At 49.1% G+C, this 14,118-nt stretch overlaps 1 protein-coding gene and 1 long non-coding RNA gene across 2 annotated transcripts in view; one reads left to right on the top strand and one right to left on the bottom strand.

Moving 5' to 3' along the window:
* The window catches only part of VPS35L (VPS35 endosomal protein sorting factor like), an 89,821-nt gene extending 77,415 nt beyond the window's left edge, over nt 1-12,406 (bottom strand). Inside the window, exons 1-5 of the mRNA XM_033102032.1 lie at nt 12,342-12,406; nt 6,826-6,925; nt 4,847-5,017; nt 2,776-2,898; nt 477-501 (exon numbers count right to left, since the gene is read on the bottom strand). Coding sequence (XP_032957923.1) covers nt 477-501; nt 2,776-2,898; nt 4,847-5,017; nt 6,826-6,925; nt 12,342-12,358 — 436 coding nt within the window. The 5' untranslated portion in view covers nt 12,359-12,406. The remainder of the gene's footprint in view (nt 1-476; nt 502-2,775; nt 2,899-4,846; nt 5,018-6,825; nt 6,926-12,341) is intronic.
* A 197-nt stretch (nt 12,407-12,603) lies between these two features.
* LOC117019831 (uncharacterized) lies at nt 12,604-13,809 on the top strand. The gene is made up of 3 exons (XR_004422572.1): nt 12,604-12,937; nt 13,059-13,163; nt 13,246-13,809. It is a non-coding gene; the product is annotated as an uncharacterized LOC117019831 (long non-coding RNA).
* Nucleotides 13,810-14,118: the final 309 nt, after the last annotated feature.

Here is a 14,118-nt window from a genome sequence, read left to right as displayed (position 1 = left end):
CCAGGCCCCATGCCTCAGGAGTAGTTCAACAAGTGGCATGGGGTCGGTGATCTGTATTTGTATGAAAGTTCCTCAGGTGACGCTGCTGTACAGCCAGTTCGAGACCCCCTGGTCCAGAGCCTCTGACCGTGTCTTAGCAGAGGGAACCGAGAAGTGGCATGTCCACAGAGCATTAAGTGTGAGTGTAGGACTCCCTCCCCAGTGGATCCGCATTTTCACAAGGGAGAGACTGCTTCTCTGTAACCCTAAAATCAAGCAGTGGGCTTACCTTTTACTCCATGTAACATCTGTAGTCTTTGTTAATTCATCATCTAAATGTACTTCACCTCTACTGAGTCTACCCGACCCAGAAAATAATAACTTCGATTGAATTAAACATCAGGGTTTGATACTACGAACTTTTTTTTTTCCCTTTGTGAAATTATATTAAAGGGAATGAGAGAATTCCCCATCGAAACAGTAACAACAAAACTCACCTTTTTCAGATCCCATAAATAGATTCTGCAGAGGCACAAAAAAAAAAAATTAATTTTTTAAAAACTTACTGGATTCTATGGTAAAAAGGACTTGTAAAATACTTAAATTAGTATTCAATAGCACTAAGACAATCTGACCCACCATTTTCCAATAAAGCCAAATGAAAAATAGAAACATTTACTCAAAGGAGGAAAATACAGCTCACTAGAAACTACTGGAGATTCAAATTTTTAACTCGATTCAGGACTCTCAAAAGTAAGCCAACAAACAGCAAAATTTTGAGGACAGTGGAGTCACGTGACAGCATTTAGCTTACTCTAAAGCAGGGTTTCACAACCTTGGTACTATTTACATTATGGGCTGGAAAATTCTGTGGAGGGGGCCGTCCTGTGCACGGAAGGATGTTTAGCAGCAGCCGCTGGCCTCCACCCACTAAATGCCAGGAGCACCCCCACAGCTGTAACAACCGAAAATGTCTTCAGACATCGCAGCACGTCATTCGGGCGGTAAAATTACTCCTGGTTGAGAATCACTGCTCTAAGTTAACGTGCTGCACTCGGAACATAAAAAGAAACAGCTAATAGCCCTGTCATTCCACCTGCCACTCTGCTCAGCGAGGACCAGGCCTGGCAGGGGAACAAAGAGGCTGGTGGCCTTTCCTAGTCGCCTGCCTGCCGAGTTCGCCCCTTTCTCCCTACTCACAGCCCCGGTTTTTGATGGGGACACTGTCACACTTCCCAGCTTCCCTTGCATCTGCGTACAACCGTGACTACCTTTCAGACAAGTGTCACTGGATGTGTTGCGGGGGACGCTGAGAAGTTTCCGTAAATGAGAGAAGGTGCATCCTACTTTCCCCTTTGTCTCCTTCTGACAAGTTGGACACGAGGTGACACTGACCGTGACAGGGGAGCAAGACAGAAAGAGCCGGATGCCTGATGACTGTGGAGCTGCCACACCAGCCCTGGACCAAGCGCCTCTGGACTCCTTTCCAGTGCCACGGGAGACAACGTCAGTCTTGTTTAGCTCGTCAGGGAGGGCTTCGGTTATAAGCAACTGTGCCCAAGCCTCCACTCACAGGCACTGCGCTCCCTGGATGCTCTCAGCTCTCCCCAGCCTTTCCTTCTGTGGGCAACTTGCCCAGTGCAGGGCTGGCCTGGAATTTCATACGTGTCCCCAGGCACAGGCCAACGACTCCCCCTAGCGGACACCCAAAGAAACCGAGCTTCCAGCCCTGGAAGAAAGCCGGTGGCTGTGACCCACACAAAGAGCAAGAGTAGCCACAAGGGGCCGGGTCCTCACAACAAACCCCGACCACTTCTGGAGACGGCCCTGCGGTTCCGGTTCTTTCTCTGACCGGGGCCAGATCCCTGACTCTGAACATTTTGAGAAACCAACCCGCACGTTGTTTCCCAACTAACACTGACATAAGTGAAACTTATGGAGCCCGGGAGTTGGGGAAACATAACTGTTGACGATGTGATTTATAAAAGAAATAGTCGGTCTTCGTGGCACAGAGCTCCTAAAACCCTTGGAATTTCCTAAGTGATGATCAAGGTGTCCTTTGTTATGTTAATGAGGGGACTTCAGGACTGCACCTAAGGGTGTGGCTGATGTCCAGAGGAAGGGACCAAGCGATTAGAGGGTTGGTTTCAGTCCCCTCTCCTGATTTCCAGGGCGGGGAGAGGGGCTGGAGGCTGAGTCCGATCGCCAAAGGCCAATGAGTTCATGGATCGCGCCTCTGGAACGACAGCCCCATAAAAACCCAAGAGGACGGGGTTGGGAGAGCTTCCGGGTTAGGAAACCGGACCACGTCCCTGGACCCCAACCCCATGGGGACAGAAGCTCCTTGGTGAGGGACCTGGCCCTATGCATCTCTTCATCTGACTGTTGATTCGCTCCCTTTGATATCCTTTGTAATAAACTGGTAATCCAGCGAGCACATGGGTTTCCTAAGTTCTGTGAGCCGCTCTGGCAAATTAATCAAACCCGAGGAGGGGATTGTGGGAAGCTCCATTTTACAGCCGGTTGGTCAGAGGCACGCACAGGTGACAACCTGGACTTAATGAATGCCATCTGCCGTGGGGGGCAGACTTGGGCTGGGCCGTGGGATCTGGCGCTGTCTCCGGGGGGACAGTGTCAGAACTGAGCCGACTTCATGGGCACCCAGCCGGTGTCGGAGAACTGCTGGCTGGTGCTGGGGGGAAACGCACACAGCGGAACTGGGTACAGAATCATCACCACAAGAAATTACTACTACATCTGAAGTCGACGCTGAGAGAAAAGTCTGCTGGGACTCACGATAGAGAGTTTTTCTGTGGTTGTGTAGCGGGCGAGGATCTCTCCTCGTTTGCTGGCCCAAGGCTCAAAATCTGATCCGACCACGGAGTTCTCATCTCGGTCACGTTTCTTTCGGGAACTGTCCTAAGGAAAGGCAAGACAATCTCTTCAGCAGCGATATCATTTTCATCTTAAAAAGATAAGCAAACACGGTGACTACAGTTGACAACATGGCAGTGTGGAATTGCAATTTCCTAAGAGAGTAGAACTCAAATAGTTCCATCCAAAAAAAAAACAGGAAATACATGGGGAGAAGGATTTGTTAACTCGGTGGGAGGAATCCCTTCACAACATATGTATCAAATCATCACAATGTACGCTTTAAATACCTCATAATTTTACTTGTCAATTATACTCAAAGGTAAAAAAAAAAGTATAAGCAGAGGGTTGATAGTCCTCACTGTAGAATAAAACAGATCTGTTTAAAGAAAAGTTTGCTATGATAAAAAAATTTTTCAGGGCCAGCCCGGTGGCTCAGGTGGTTGGAGATCTGTGCTTCTAAAGGCTGCCAGTTCAATTCCAACATGAGCCAGTGGGCTCTCAACCACAAGGTTGCCGGTTCGATTCCTCGACTCCCGCAAGGGATGGTGGGCTGTGCCCCCTGCAACTAAGAACGGCAACTGGACCTGGAGCTGAGCTGCGCCCTCCACAACTAAGACTGAAAGGACAACAACTTGACTTGGAAAAAATCCTGGAAGTACACACTGTTCCCCAATCAAGTCCTGTTCCCCTTCCCCAATAAAATCTTTAAAAAAAATTTTCAGGCTAATTCACGACAAATGACCAACAAATGTGTCAAAAGGTGCTCAAACTCATTACGAATCAAGGAAAGGTGAATTGAACAAGGTCATTTTTCAATGATCAGAACTGCCAAGATTTAACACAACTGATAACATCCAGGCTGGCACGGGTGCAGGGGGACAGGCCGTCTCAAGTCCTGCTGGTGTGGGCACAAACGGGCAAAGCCTTTTTGGAGAGCAGTGCAGCAGCAGCCGTCAAAGCCCTGACTGCACATTGTCTTAACGCAGGCATGAACTTCTTGGAAGCTGCCCTGCAGGAGAACCGCACGTACGCACCGGGGCGTACGTATGGTCAAGGTCTGAGGCACCACTGTCTACACTGGCAGTTACCAGGAGCAGCCTCTGTGGACATCAGAAGCAGTGGTGAGTTCACGCGTGGAGTGCCCATTGTTTAGGATACAACGCAGCCATTCACAGTGAGAAGGTTGTTAAGTAAGTACTAACGCAGAAAATTCTCCAAGACATTGTCAAGTTAAAACAAAAAGTATAAATACAGTTCAAATTACATAAACAAATAAAAAAGTAAATAGATGGATGCAATGGCAGCATAGACTGGTGGCTGAGAAGGTGGATTCTGGAGCCAGACAGGACGAATGGGAATTCCAGCTCAGCTATGACTTAGTATCTCTGTTCCTCCATGGGGACCGCTTCAAATGGGGATTGTGATCCATCTGTCACAGGTTGTCTGAGAGCTAAACCGGGACTGCATTTAGCAAAGGCCGGCCCCCTGGTGAGGGGATGCTATTACTAGTTGTTATTATTACTTATTAAATGAGTATGTGTGCAAGAGCTCAGAAACTGCTGTCAGAAATATCCATGGAAACACAGGGGAAGTTACAGAATCCACAGCACACCCATTGTCACTGACGACCTCCAGGTGGTGAAGAGAAGGGCGGCAAGTGGTCAACAGGACTTCATCCGACTTTTACATGAAAAATTAGTGAATCAGTGACGTAACGACATAAAAATAAATCCGAAAGAACTATAAAAAGAGGGACATTAAAATAATGAATCAATTTTAAAATGCTTTCAAAAGAAGAAAGGAAGAAGCTTCCAGGCCCTACACCAGCCTCTCCCTGCAGAGTCACCCTCTCTAAGCTGTACCCTGTGGACGTCTGCACTGTTTGGACTGTTACAACCAGGTAGCACCATGCAGTTTAGACGACCCCCCCCAATCCCTGCACCCCCAGAGCGGACCCCCAGTGGCACGGGGGCCCTGAGGGATGCGTTACCGTGGCCACGGCCGCCCTGCCCGCGGGGTCAGCAGTGGCTGCGAACATGGACAGGGGGTCGGTCCCATCCAGGACGCTGCTCAGCGGGTCCACCACGGAGCTGGAGGACGACGAGGATGTCGAAGAAGTGCTTCCTTTGCGGCTCACTTTCTTCGTCTTTGACTCCGTGACCTGTGGGGAACGGCTGTGAGGGTCAAAGGGAAGTCACCCCAAATCCCCCCAGTGAAACACTCTGACGGGTTTGCCCTGGTTCCAGGAGGTGACGTAACCATTCCTTTGAGGCAGGGACGCTTCTTTTTATGACAAATGGACAGGACTCAGAATGCCAGTGGCCAAGGAAGGGAAGGTGGGAAGTGAGGGTCAGGAAGGGCCACTGCGATTAGCAGGTGAGCTAGATGAATTCTGTGGGGCCTGCTCACTCAGCGGGGTCCCTGGACAAGCAGCAGCCACGTCCCCCGGGAGCTTCTAATGCTGCAGAACCTCAGGCCCCACCTCAGGCTGTGTAAACTCACAGCCTCGGCGGCAGGCCTTCCTTTCTGGAGAACTCTGCCCAGGGGCCACGTCCCGGTGTGTGTACTGCCGGGTGCCGGGGTGTGGAGCCACGCTTCTGTCCCACTGGCCCCTCTCCCTCCCCAGCTTCAGATGACTGGATCACAGGTGAACCCGAGACAAGAGGGGCCAACCAGAGTCTCTGCTGAAAACGGGGAGCAACGTCCAGATGGGCTCATGACGGTCCACTCCTTCTCAAATGAGAAGCTGTGAAAACCCAGGGGCCAGGGGCTGGACAATTATGGGCATTCTGGACAGGTGTCCACAGGAAGTAGAGGAAACCAATCTTCAGGGAGACAGAAGGACAGGATGGACCAGAAGGAAGGAGAGAGAAAAGAGCATTTGAAGTGCGTGTGGCCTGGGGCCCCCCCAGTGTGCAGCTGGTGTCTGAGGCGAGAGCAGTCTTACGGAAGACCCTCCCCGAAACCTGCGGGGCCTGACACTAACCCGGGTGACTAGTGCCTGTCACTGGTGCACATGTGTCACCTTGTCTGCCGGGCACCCAGTCCTCCCTCCCCCAGGCTCAACAGTCCAAACTCTCTGTGGGAAAGCAGCCCTCCCCGACTCTCAGCTCCTACAGGCCTGGTGGGTGGACGCTGCTCCCAGTTCCCAGGCTCTCGCCCCAATCCCGTCAATCAGCATATTCCACACCCCGGTCACCAGGCTTGGTTCAGAGAAGGACGCGTAACCCAACGGGCTAAACAAAAACTGCTGGAGAAGACGTCCCCCTGCTGTGTCACCAGTGAGATGTGAGCTGGGAGCTGCGGCAGTTACTCTGTCACCGTGTGGGGAGCGAGGTCCTGACAATGGAACCAACTCACTGGTGGGTCAGCTGCAGGGGCCCATGGGGATCTGAACGGCCCTGGGAGGCTGAAGGCCAGTCTTGTGACCTCCTGCTTTATGGGACCACCTCTGTGGGTTTACGTCAGCCCTCCGCTGGAAGAAGCTTCATGGCGTTGGTATCCACTGGCATCTGTCTGTCAAGCTCATCTCTACCCACGGTGACAACCCCACGGCTTCTACTCCTTGCACTAACCCAGGAAGGAGTGACCAGCTACGTCTCTTGCCTGCTTTTCGTTTTGTTTAGTTTTTGAAATAAACTCACAGACAGGCTACGATGCCACTCAGGCCAGCACCCTATACTGGTAATGACAGTGATTCTTCATATTCCAAATAGGCGAATCAAAAAAGCAAGATATGTTCTGCTTACACCTCCACCCCAGGAATACAGCACCCCACACGCATGACAACTTCACTGAAAGGAGAAAGGGGAGAATAAAAACGATGGTGGGTGAGGCCAAACTCACAGACAAGGGGACAGGGACAAGCTGGCTGATTTAAACAGGCAAAAAGCAAAAGACCCAGGGATGCTGTCCCTGCCATGTTACCGAAGGGGGATGTCACGCAGGGAGGCCCTTGACAAAACTTACAGTTATGGGTTTCAGCGGGTGATAGTCCCCAAGCTCCAAGGGCACGGCCTCCAACCGGCATGACGCAAATTCGGCCTTGTAGTTCCTGTTCCTGGAGTGCCTGAAAAACAGCAAAACCCAGAAACCCATTAGCTGATGGAGATACCGAACACTAAAAACATTTTGCTCAGACTTCCGCAACGACGAGGCAATTTACAAGGGAACGGGATTTCCACCAAGACCCACGAGAAATGCTATACTTAAAATTCTTTTTTTTTTTTTTTTTAAGTCAGTTTGAAGGTACAAGGAGCTGCCAACACACACAACACCTGTGAGGCCAGACACCAGAACCCAGGGAAGCTCGGTGAGGTGAAGCCAGCTGCGCGCGCACACACACACACACACACACACACACGGCATTTGCCAGAGGGACGAGGGGCCAGAGCCAGGCAGAGGGCGGCTGCTATGAGCTGATCAGCCAGGAGAGCATCAAGGAAACCTCGCAGCGCTGGAAAGACGCATTAGGACACAGTCAGGGTTGGAAGGACGAGCTTCTGAAGACAAGGGGCTGCAGAGAAGTGAGAAATTCGGCCCTGATTCCCCCTCAAAGAGTGCGCCAGCTAAGGGCATGCAGCAGAAGGAAGCGAATCAGAAAGCTGATGAAAAGCAGTTTTCATCAGTCTTGTGAGGGCTTAACAAGTCAGGGCACCAGTGAGATGGGAAATAAAAGGGGAGAGAGTCGCCACATTGAAACATGAAGAGGAGAAGATGGGAAGCACGGAAGAAAGAGGGTAGACGGCGAAAGGGACGTGAAGGGGCGGTCTTAACACACACGCGAGTGGAACCCCAAAGGGGAAGAGAAAAAGGATGGGCAGAGCAGTATTTGAAGGGACAACAGCTGAAACTTTCCCCAAACTAAAGAAAGACATCAAGCTACAGACTCATGACACACGTGCGTCCCAAGCCAGCCTCAAAAACAAAACCAAGCAACCATGCTTCGGGTCCTCCGAGTAAAATGGCTAAAAACTAAAGAAAGGACATTTTTCTTAAAGAAAAAAAGAAACACTATTTTCAAAGGACGGCAAGAAAATTTTGACCTCCGCACAGAGCTGGGAGCCTTCTAGAAGATAAGTGAACTCATACCTTTAAAGTCCAGAAACACAGTAACGGCCAACAAAGAGTTCTACGCCTCATGGAACGATCCTTCAAACAGAAGAAAGAAATGTGCAAAGGAAAAGCAAGAGCAGCGGCAGCAGCAGCACCACACTTTAAAACAAGAAAACCCTACATATTGAAATATACAGAAGGTGCCAAAAAATGTATACACACTTTAAGAAAGGACTGTATTAAAATTGTCATACTCAATAAATACCCATAACAAAAGATGAATACAAGTCATGTGTATGCATTTTTTTGGCACCCCCGGTATATGTGTGTAACACACATGTAAATGACCATTGACTGCAAAAGATAACAGAGTACGGGGACCTGGCTACTTTGTTCCTTGGCCTCCAAACCCCGTGACTTCATCCCCCCCCTTGCCCCATTCATATTGTCCCAGCTTCACTCCCATCTGTATGAAATCTGACCACCCCCAACCTACCTGTGCCCATTGCTCCAGCTCCCTCACTAACCAGAAAGCCAACGCAGTAGGAAAGAACTGAGCTCCTATAGTTTCATTTCTACCTTTTCTAAGTAAATCTGGCTTTGAGTGCAGGAGAAAGGCCGGTTAACATGGACCAGCTTCTCCTCTCTACTTTTTTTTTTTTTTTTTTTTTTTTTTTAGAGAAAACCCCAACCGCAGTCTATTGCTCAGTCCCTCTGAATCGTGTTTTACAAAATATACACTGTCTTCATTGCAGTTGGAGTCAGTTGTGACATATTCTTCCAAACTCCCTCTCAAATGCGATCAGCCAATCCCTGCCTTTTAAAACAAGAATAAATACACTGGAATAATAGCCATCAACAGCCATAATGAAGTTTTAAAAACCAAATCACAGTTTTCTTCCTTTCAGGTCACTCTGAACCTCATCCATAGGATTCTGAAAGGTTAATTTAATAGAATGACTAGAAATGTCGTCCGATCTGAAATTCAGTTGCAAATGTGTTTTCATCCGTACAACGAACAAATCAGTCGACGGCTGAGAAAAGCACTACTGTATTGCCCCAAAAATAAGACCTAGCCGGACCATCCACTCTACTGCGTCTTTTAGAGCAAAAATTAATGTAAGACCCGGTTATGTTAGATAAGACCCGGTGTTATATACTATAGTAAAATAAGACCGGGTCTTACATTTATTTTTGCTCCAAAAGATGCATTAGAGCGGATGGTCCGGCTAGGTCTTATTTTCGAGGAAACACGGTACATCAAAACAGCATAATAACGGTTCTCATTTATTATGTGCTTACTGTATACCAGGATCCGGACCAAGGCCTTTACCTCCATTTCCTCATTTAATCAGCCCCAGGAGTTAGGTGGTATGATGATGCCCGTTTGCAGACAGAGAAGCTGAGGCTGTTTGTGTTGGTAACTTGTCAGGTGACAGCAACAAGTAACGGAGATGGATGCAAACTGAGGGAGCAGTTAGCATCTGTCTCTGTCGGATGCAGTTCTATGTATCACCTATAAGTCATCTTGAGAACTTGAAGAAGTAAGCAATGAACTGTCTACTTTTTTTTTTTTCAGGACCAAGCTTTGAAATGATTTTAAGTTTGAGGGGAGGGAATTCTTGGGAAAATAAATACTGCTCTGGAAAAACTTTTTTAAAAAGGGAACCGTTTATCCTTCCTGAAAGTCAGGTCAGACTTCTACATTTTGATTTTTCTATCACTTCTTCCATTATTGCCTCAAATTTGCTCTCGGCTCCCTACTAATTTCCCGCAGTCTGAGATGTTTAAGCATTTTCCTCAACGCTTGGGTCTTTGGTAAGGCTCACAGCGACCTCTAGTGGACATTTTCTCAAAAATTCTTCTTCCTGCGGACAGAGCTGGTACCCAGGGTCCCTGCTCCCCAATCATCTCAGCCCCCAGCAATGCAAAAGGCTCCTTTGGATCTTTGACAGTTGCTTCAGAGGAAAGGCCAGCCTTTCACACCTCCACTTCTGGCTGGGTCTAGCCTCTGAACCCCACTTCCCTACCAAGGGCATAACCTGGGGAATGTCTAAATACCCCAGACCTACAGAATCAGGAGCTGCATTTTAACAAAAACCCCATGTGATTTATAAACACATTAAAGCCTGACAATTCCATTTTTAAATTATTTACAGTTGAGAACATGGATACCTAGAGTACAGACATTCCATTACCAGTTACTAAATTAATCTCCTTATACTGGAAATGCTGAAATCCACTGAATGCTTTTTGTCAGCTATTTTCAAGCTCGAATGATTTTTTTTTTTTAATCACAGTGACAATCTGGCCACACACTTTTGTTCTCTCACGATCACAATACACCAACCACTCCCCCCCACACACACCCAAGTAAAATCTAAACATGATGTAGAAACTCCAGTTCCAAAGGGTGATTTTCAGGGTGCTGTTACCAAAGGAGGAAACAGGAAATGTGAGGCATGGTGTCCTGGACATGTCACACGTTAGACCCGGCCAAAATTCATCCAAGATAACAAAAAGTGTGAGAAAAGAGATTCTGGGGAGACCCAAGACAACGCAGCGGGGTTTGGGGAGCCTGCAACCCAGAAGCCTCAGCCGAGGATTGGAGACCCAGCTGAGGACAATGAGTAAGTTCGCAGGCTCTGGGCTCTATGATTACGTAAACTGCTTCATCATCGGCCTCCATTTCCTCATTTGAAAATCGAGCTTGTTATGAGGGTTAGATGAGATTCTGCACGTTAAGCTCTCAGCACAGTACCTGGCACAAAATAAAGGCCTGATGTGTGTCAAGTACAATGGCAGAAACACTGTTCTCCTCTGTGGGGCTATTTCCTCATTCATTCCATAAATTTTACTGAACACCCACTACCTGCCAAGCTCCATGCCAGGCACTGGGGATCCAGTGATGGTTAAAAGCCAGTCACTTAAGGAGCAGCACGTCGGGTGGGGAAACTGAATGGTGACCATGGACTACCACACAAAGGAATGTCAAGGGCGCAGCCAGACTCGGAACTTCGGAGACCTCAGATGGGAAAAGGCTTAGGGCACCTCTCTGTAATTTAAAGGGAAAACACCTAAGGTCAAAACGTACTGGGAGGCAGAGATGAAAAGAGCATCTTCCTGAATTTTTATTACAAAATTCCAGATAACTGAAGCCAGTGTTTCCCATGTTTTTGGTATTTACATCTTAATGATTCCCGAAGAGCTGCCGGGCAGGGCTAGCTCAAAGGAAATGATGAAGAAGAGCTCAGGCGCATCCAACCCTGCTTCTGGGTGGAAGACGCTTCAAGAGTCAGCGAGGTGAACGGAAGACAGCTGTGAATCAAGCAGGCAACCAGGTGGTACAGGCAGGCCTCCTTTCACGGCGCTTGGCTTTACTGCGATTCACAGGTGTTGCTTTTTTTTTTTTTTTTATAGCTGAAGGCCAGACCCTCTACCAGCAAATTTTGATTGACTCGCTTTATGGCGGTGGTCTGGAACGCAATCCGCAGTGTCTCCGCAGTATGCCTGTTTTCGGATTATTCAAGTCTAGGGCTTGTATAGTCTTTCATTTGCTCACTCACTCATTCAGCGAAAGCCACTACCCATCATTTGTAGATAAACACCAGAAAATTATCTCCCTCTTTGAGACTCAGAGGAGACCTTACATTTCCAAATAATTCTACTGTCAGTATCACAACTTGCTTGCGTTCTCCACGTACTCAGAGCACCCGTGGGGGCCGGAAGCTCCAATCACTCCCCTTTACACCAGCCACAAGAGTGCCGCCAGGCCCGTCAGCCTTTGCAGGTGCCATTCATTTCTGCATGGTGAGCTCCTACACATCCTGCAAAACCTCCTTTTACAGTCAGTCTGCCTCTCTGAAGCCTTGCCCAAGGCCCCAGGAGAGGCTGTGCCTCATGCAGATTCCTTCTTTAGACATCCCTCTGTTCTGTGTGTCTGCTGCATGAAAGTGTCAGCTCTGAGGCCAAGTAGCATATCTGAGGGCCCTGCACAGACTAGGACAAATGTAAGCCTTTAAACAGATGAGAAAAAGCAAGTCTCCTCTAGATGAACCGAGCAGCTGAGGGAACAGCCAGGTGCCCTGACTCGTCCAGACTCAGAGCTGAGTGAACCTTTCTCTGCATCCAGCGCCCCTAGAAACCGCACCAACTCTACTGGGAAAGTGGGAGCTGGGAACTCGAGTTTCCTCTAAGGGAAGGGGTAGCGTGGGAGACAACCAACACCCCGCCGGTCCGGCTTCAGGGAGCTCCTCCACGTCAAGACAACCCGGGGATGGGGTGAGAGGCTCCACTAACACCCAACACAGAGAGCAATTCATTCATGCATATGCACACACACCCACTCGCAGAGACACACACCGATACAGAGACCCAGAGACCAACAAGGACAATCCCTTCCCAAAGCCCACCGGCCACTTCCACCTTACCAGGGAAAGACGGCCATCTTCCCAGGCACGTGACCGCTCGCTCTGGGGCCGCCAGCCCTTTTCTTCCTTTCCAGACCCCGCCCCACCCCGCCCTGGCCGCCATGATTGTGAGGGGCAGACGCCCGCGCCGCAGAGCGCAGGCGCGCCGTTCCCTGGCGTTCTCATTGTGGACGGTCGCCCATCCCGCAGAGCGCAGGCGCGAGGCTTCCTGGCGCCATGATTGTGAAGGGCAGGCGCCGGTCCTGCAGGGCGCAGGCGCGCCGTTCCCTGGCGCCACGATTGTGAAGAGCAGTGGATTTTCTAGCCCACCTGCGCCCTCTGGGGCGGGAGAAGACTCCAGACGTGGGCTAAACGACCTAACCATTGGAATGGGGAGGGGGCGGAGGGAAGGGTGTTAGGTTCGACCTGACAGTGGTTTTACCGCTCATTAGCTGTTTGGGTTGGGTAAGCCACGCCCCCTTCCCAGGATGGACAACCTGGGTCTCTAAAGGCGGCCCTAGGTCCAAGGACAACGGCCTTCAACTGGAATTAAACCACATGGGGAAACCGGGGTTGGCCTTTCATCCCACTTGGCAAAGCTGTACGTTTTCATGAAGGTGGATATTCGTTTCGACCATAGAACTTGGGTGCTCTAGTGTTTGCTCTGCTTTAAAAACAAACATCCCAGGATTCCTTACTAACATTGCCCATTTAGTAAATGCTTTCTCTGTGTGGCAGGTACTATGCTTGGGCGCTTTGCATCCGATCTTTACTCCTCACTGCAAACCCCCGAAGTAAAAAAACCAAAACACTTGTGGAGAAACTGAAAGTGAATTGCCCAAGGTTGGTAAGTGCCCCAAGCGGGACTGGACTGTTGGTTAATCACAAGATCTGACTCGCCCTTTTTTCCCCTTTTCCTTTCCAGTGTCTTTTCTGATGGAGTCAAGTGAGAAAACCACATTCTCAAAAGAGCTCCTCGGGAAAACGCCATAGAAGATCTTCTCGGCCCTTTGATGGCGCTCGGCAGGCCGAGGCCTGGTTTCTTCATCCGTGATGTTACAATAATTTGGGCCTTAAGGTGAAGGGAGATGATTGTAAAACCCCCGGCAAATAGCCAGCACTGGTTTGAAGATGTGCGTCATCAGGCAGGCAAACGAGTCATACTGTATCTTGTGTGACCCTCGGGTTTGCAGTGTTTCTCTCCACGACAGCCTACCGTGCAAAGTATCCGACTTGAGAGCTACAGAGAATCTGACCAAAAAGGAACAGATTACATAAATAAGTGAAAAGGTAGTGTTTTCTTGTCAAGTCTAATTGTGGCTAGACACCATTTTTACCCTCAGAGCTGTCTTTAGACCCTGATCACGGACGTGAGGCCATGGCACCATATTCCAGTTCGATTTGCTGTATTCGACAACTAAAGTCTCCTTTGTTTTCTGAAATTGTTTATAACCTATACAGATGCCCACTGTGGTCGCTTAGAGATAAAGCGTGCCAACTCCATTTGCTTATTGTTGTTTTTTTTTTTTTTAAAGTTAAAGGTAAACTTACTCTTTTTTTTTTTTTTTAAAGATTTTATTGGGGAAGGGGAACAGGACTTTATTGGGGAACTGTGTACTTCCAGGCCTTTTTTCCAAGTCAAGTTGTTGTCCTTTCAGTCTTAGTTGTGGACGGCGCAGCTCAGCTCCAGGTCCAGTTGCCGTTTCTAGTTGCAGGGGGCGCAGCCCACCATCCCTTGCGGGAGCCGAACCGGCAACCTTGTGGTTGAGAGGACGCACTCCAACCAACTGAGCCATCC

This window comes from Rhinolophus ferrumequinum (assembly GCF_004115265.2).
Source record: "Rhinolophus ferrumequinum isolate MPI-CBG mRhiFer1 chromosome 15 unlocalized genomic scaffold, mRhiFer1_v1.p scaffold_54_arrow_ctg1_1, whole genome shotgun sequence".
NCBI lineage: Eukaryota > Metazoa > Chordata > Mammalia > Chiroptera > Rhinolophidae > Rhinolophus > Rhinolophus ferrumequinum.
Note: the sequence above shows the minus strand (reverse complement) of the source record. Positions and strands in the feature narration are given on the sequence as shown.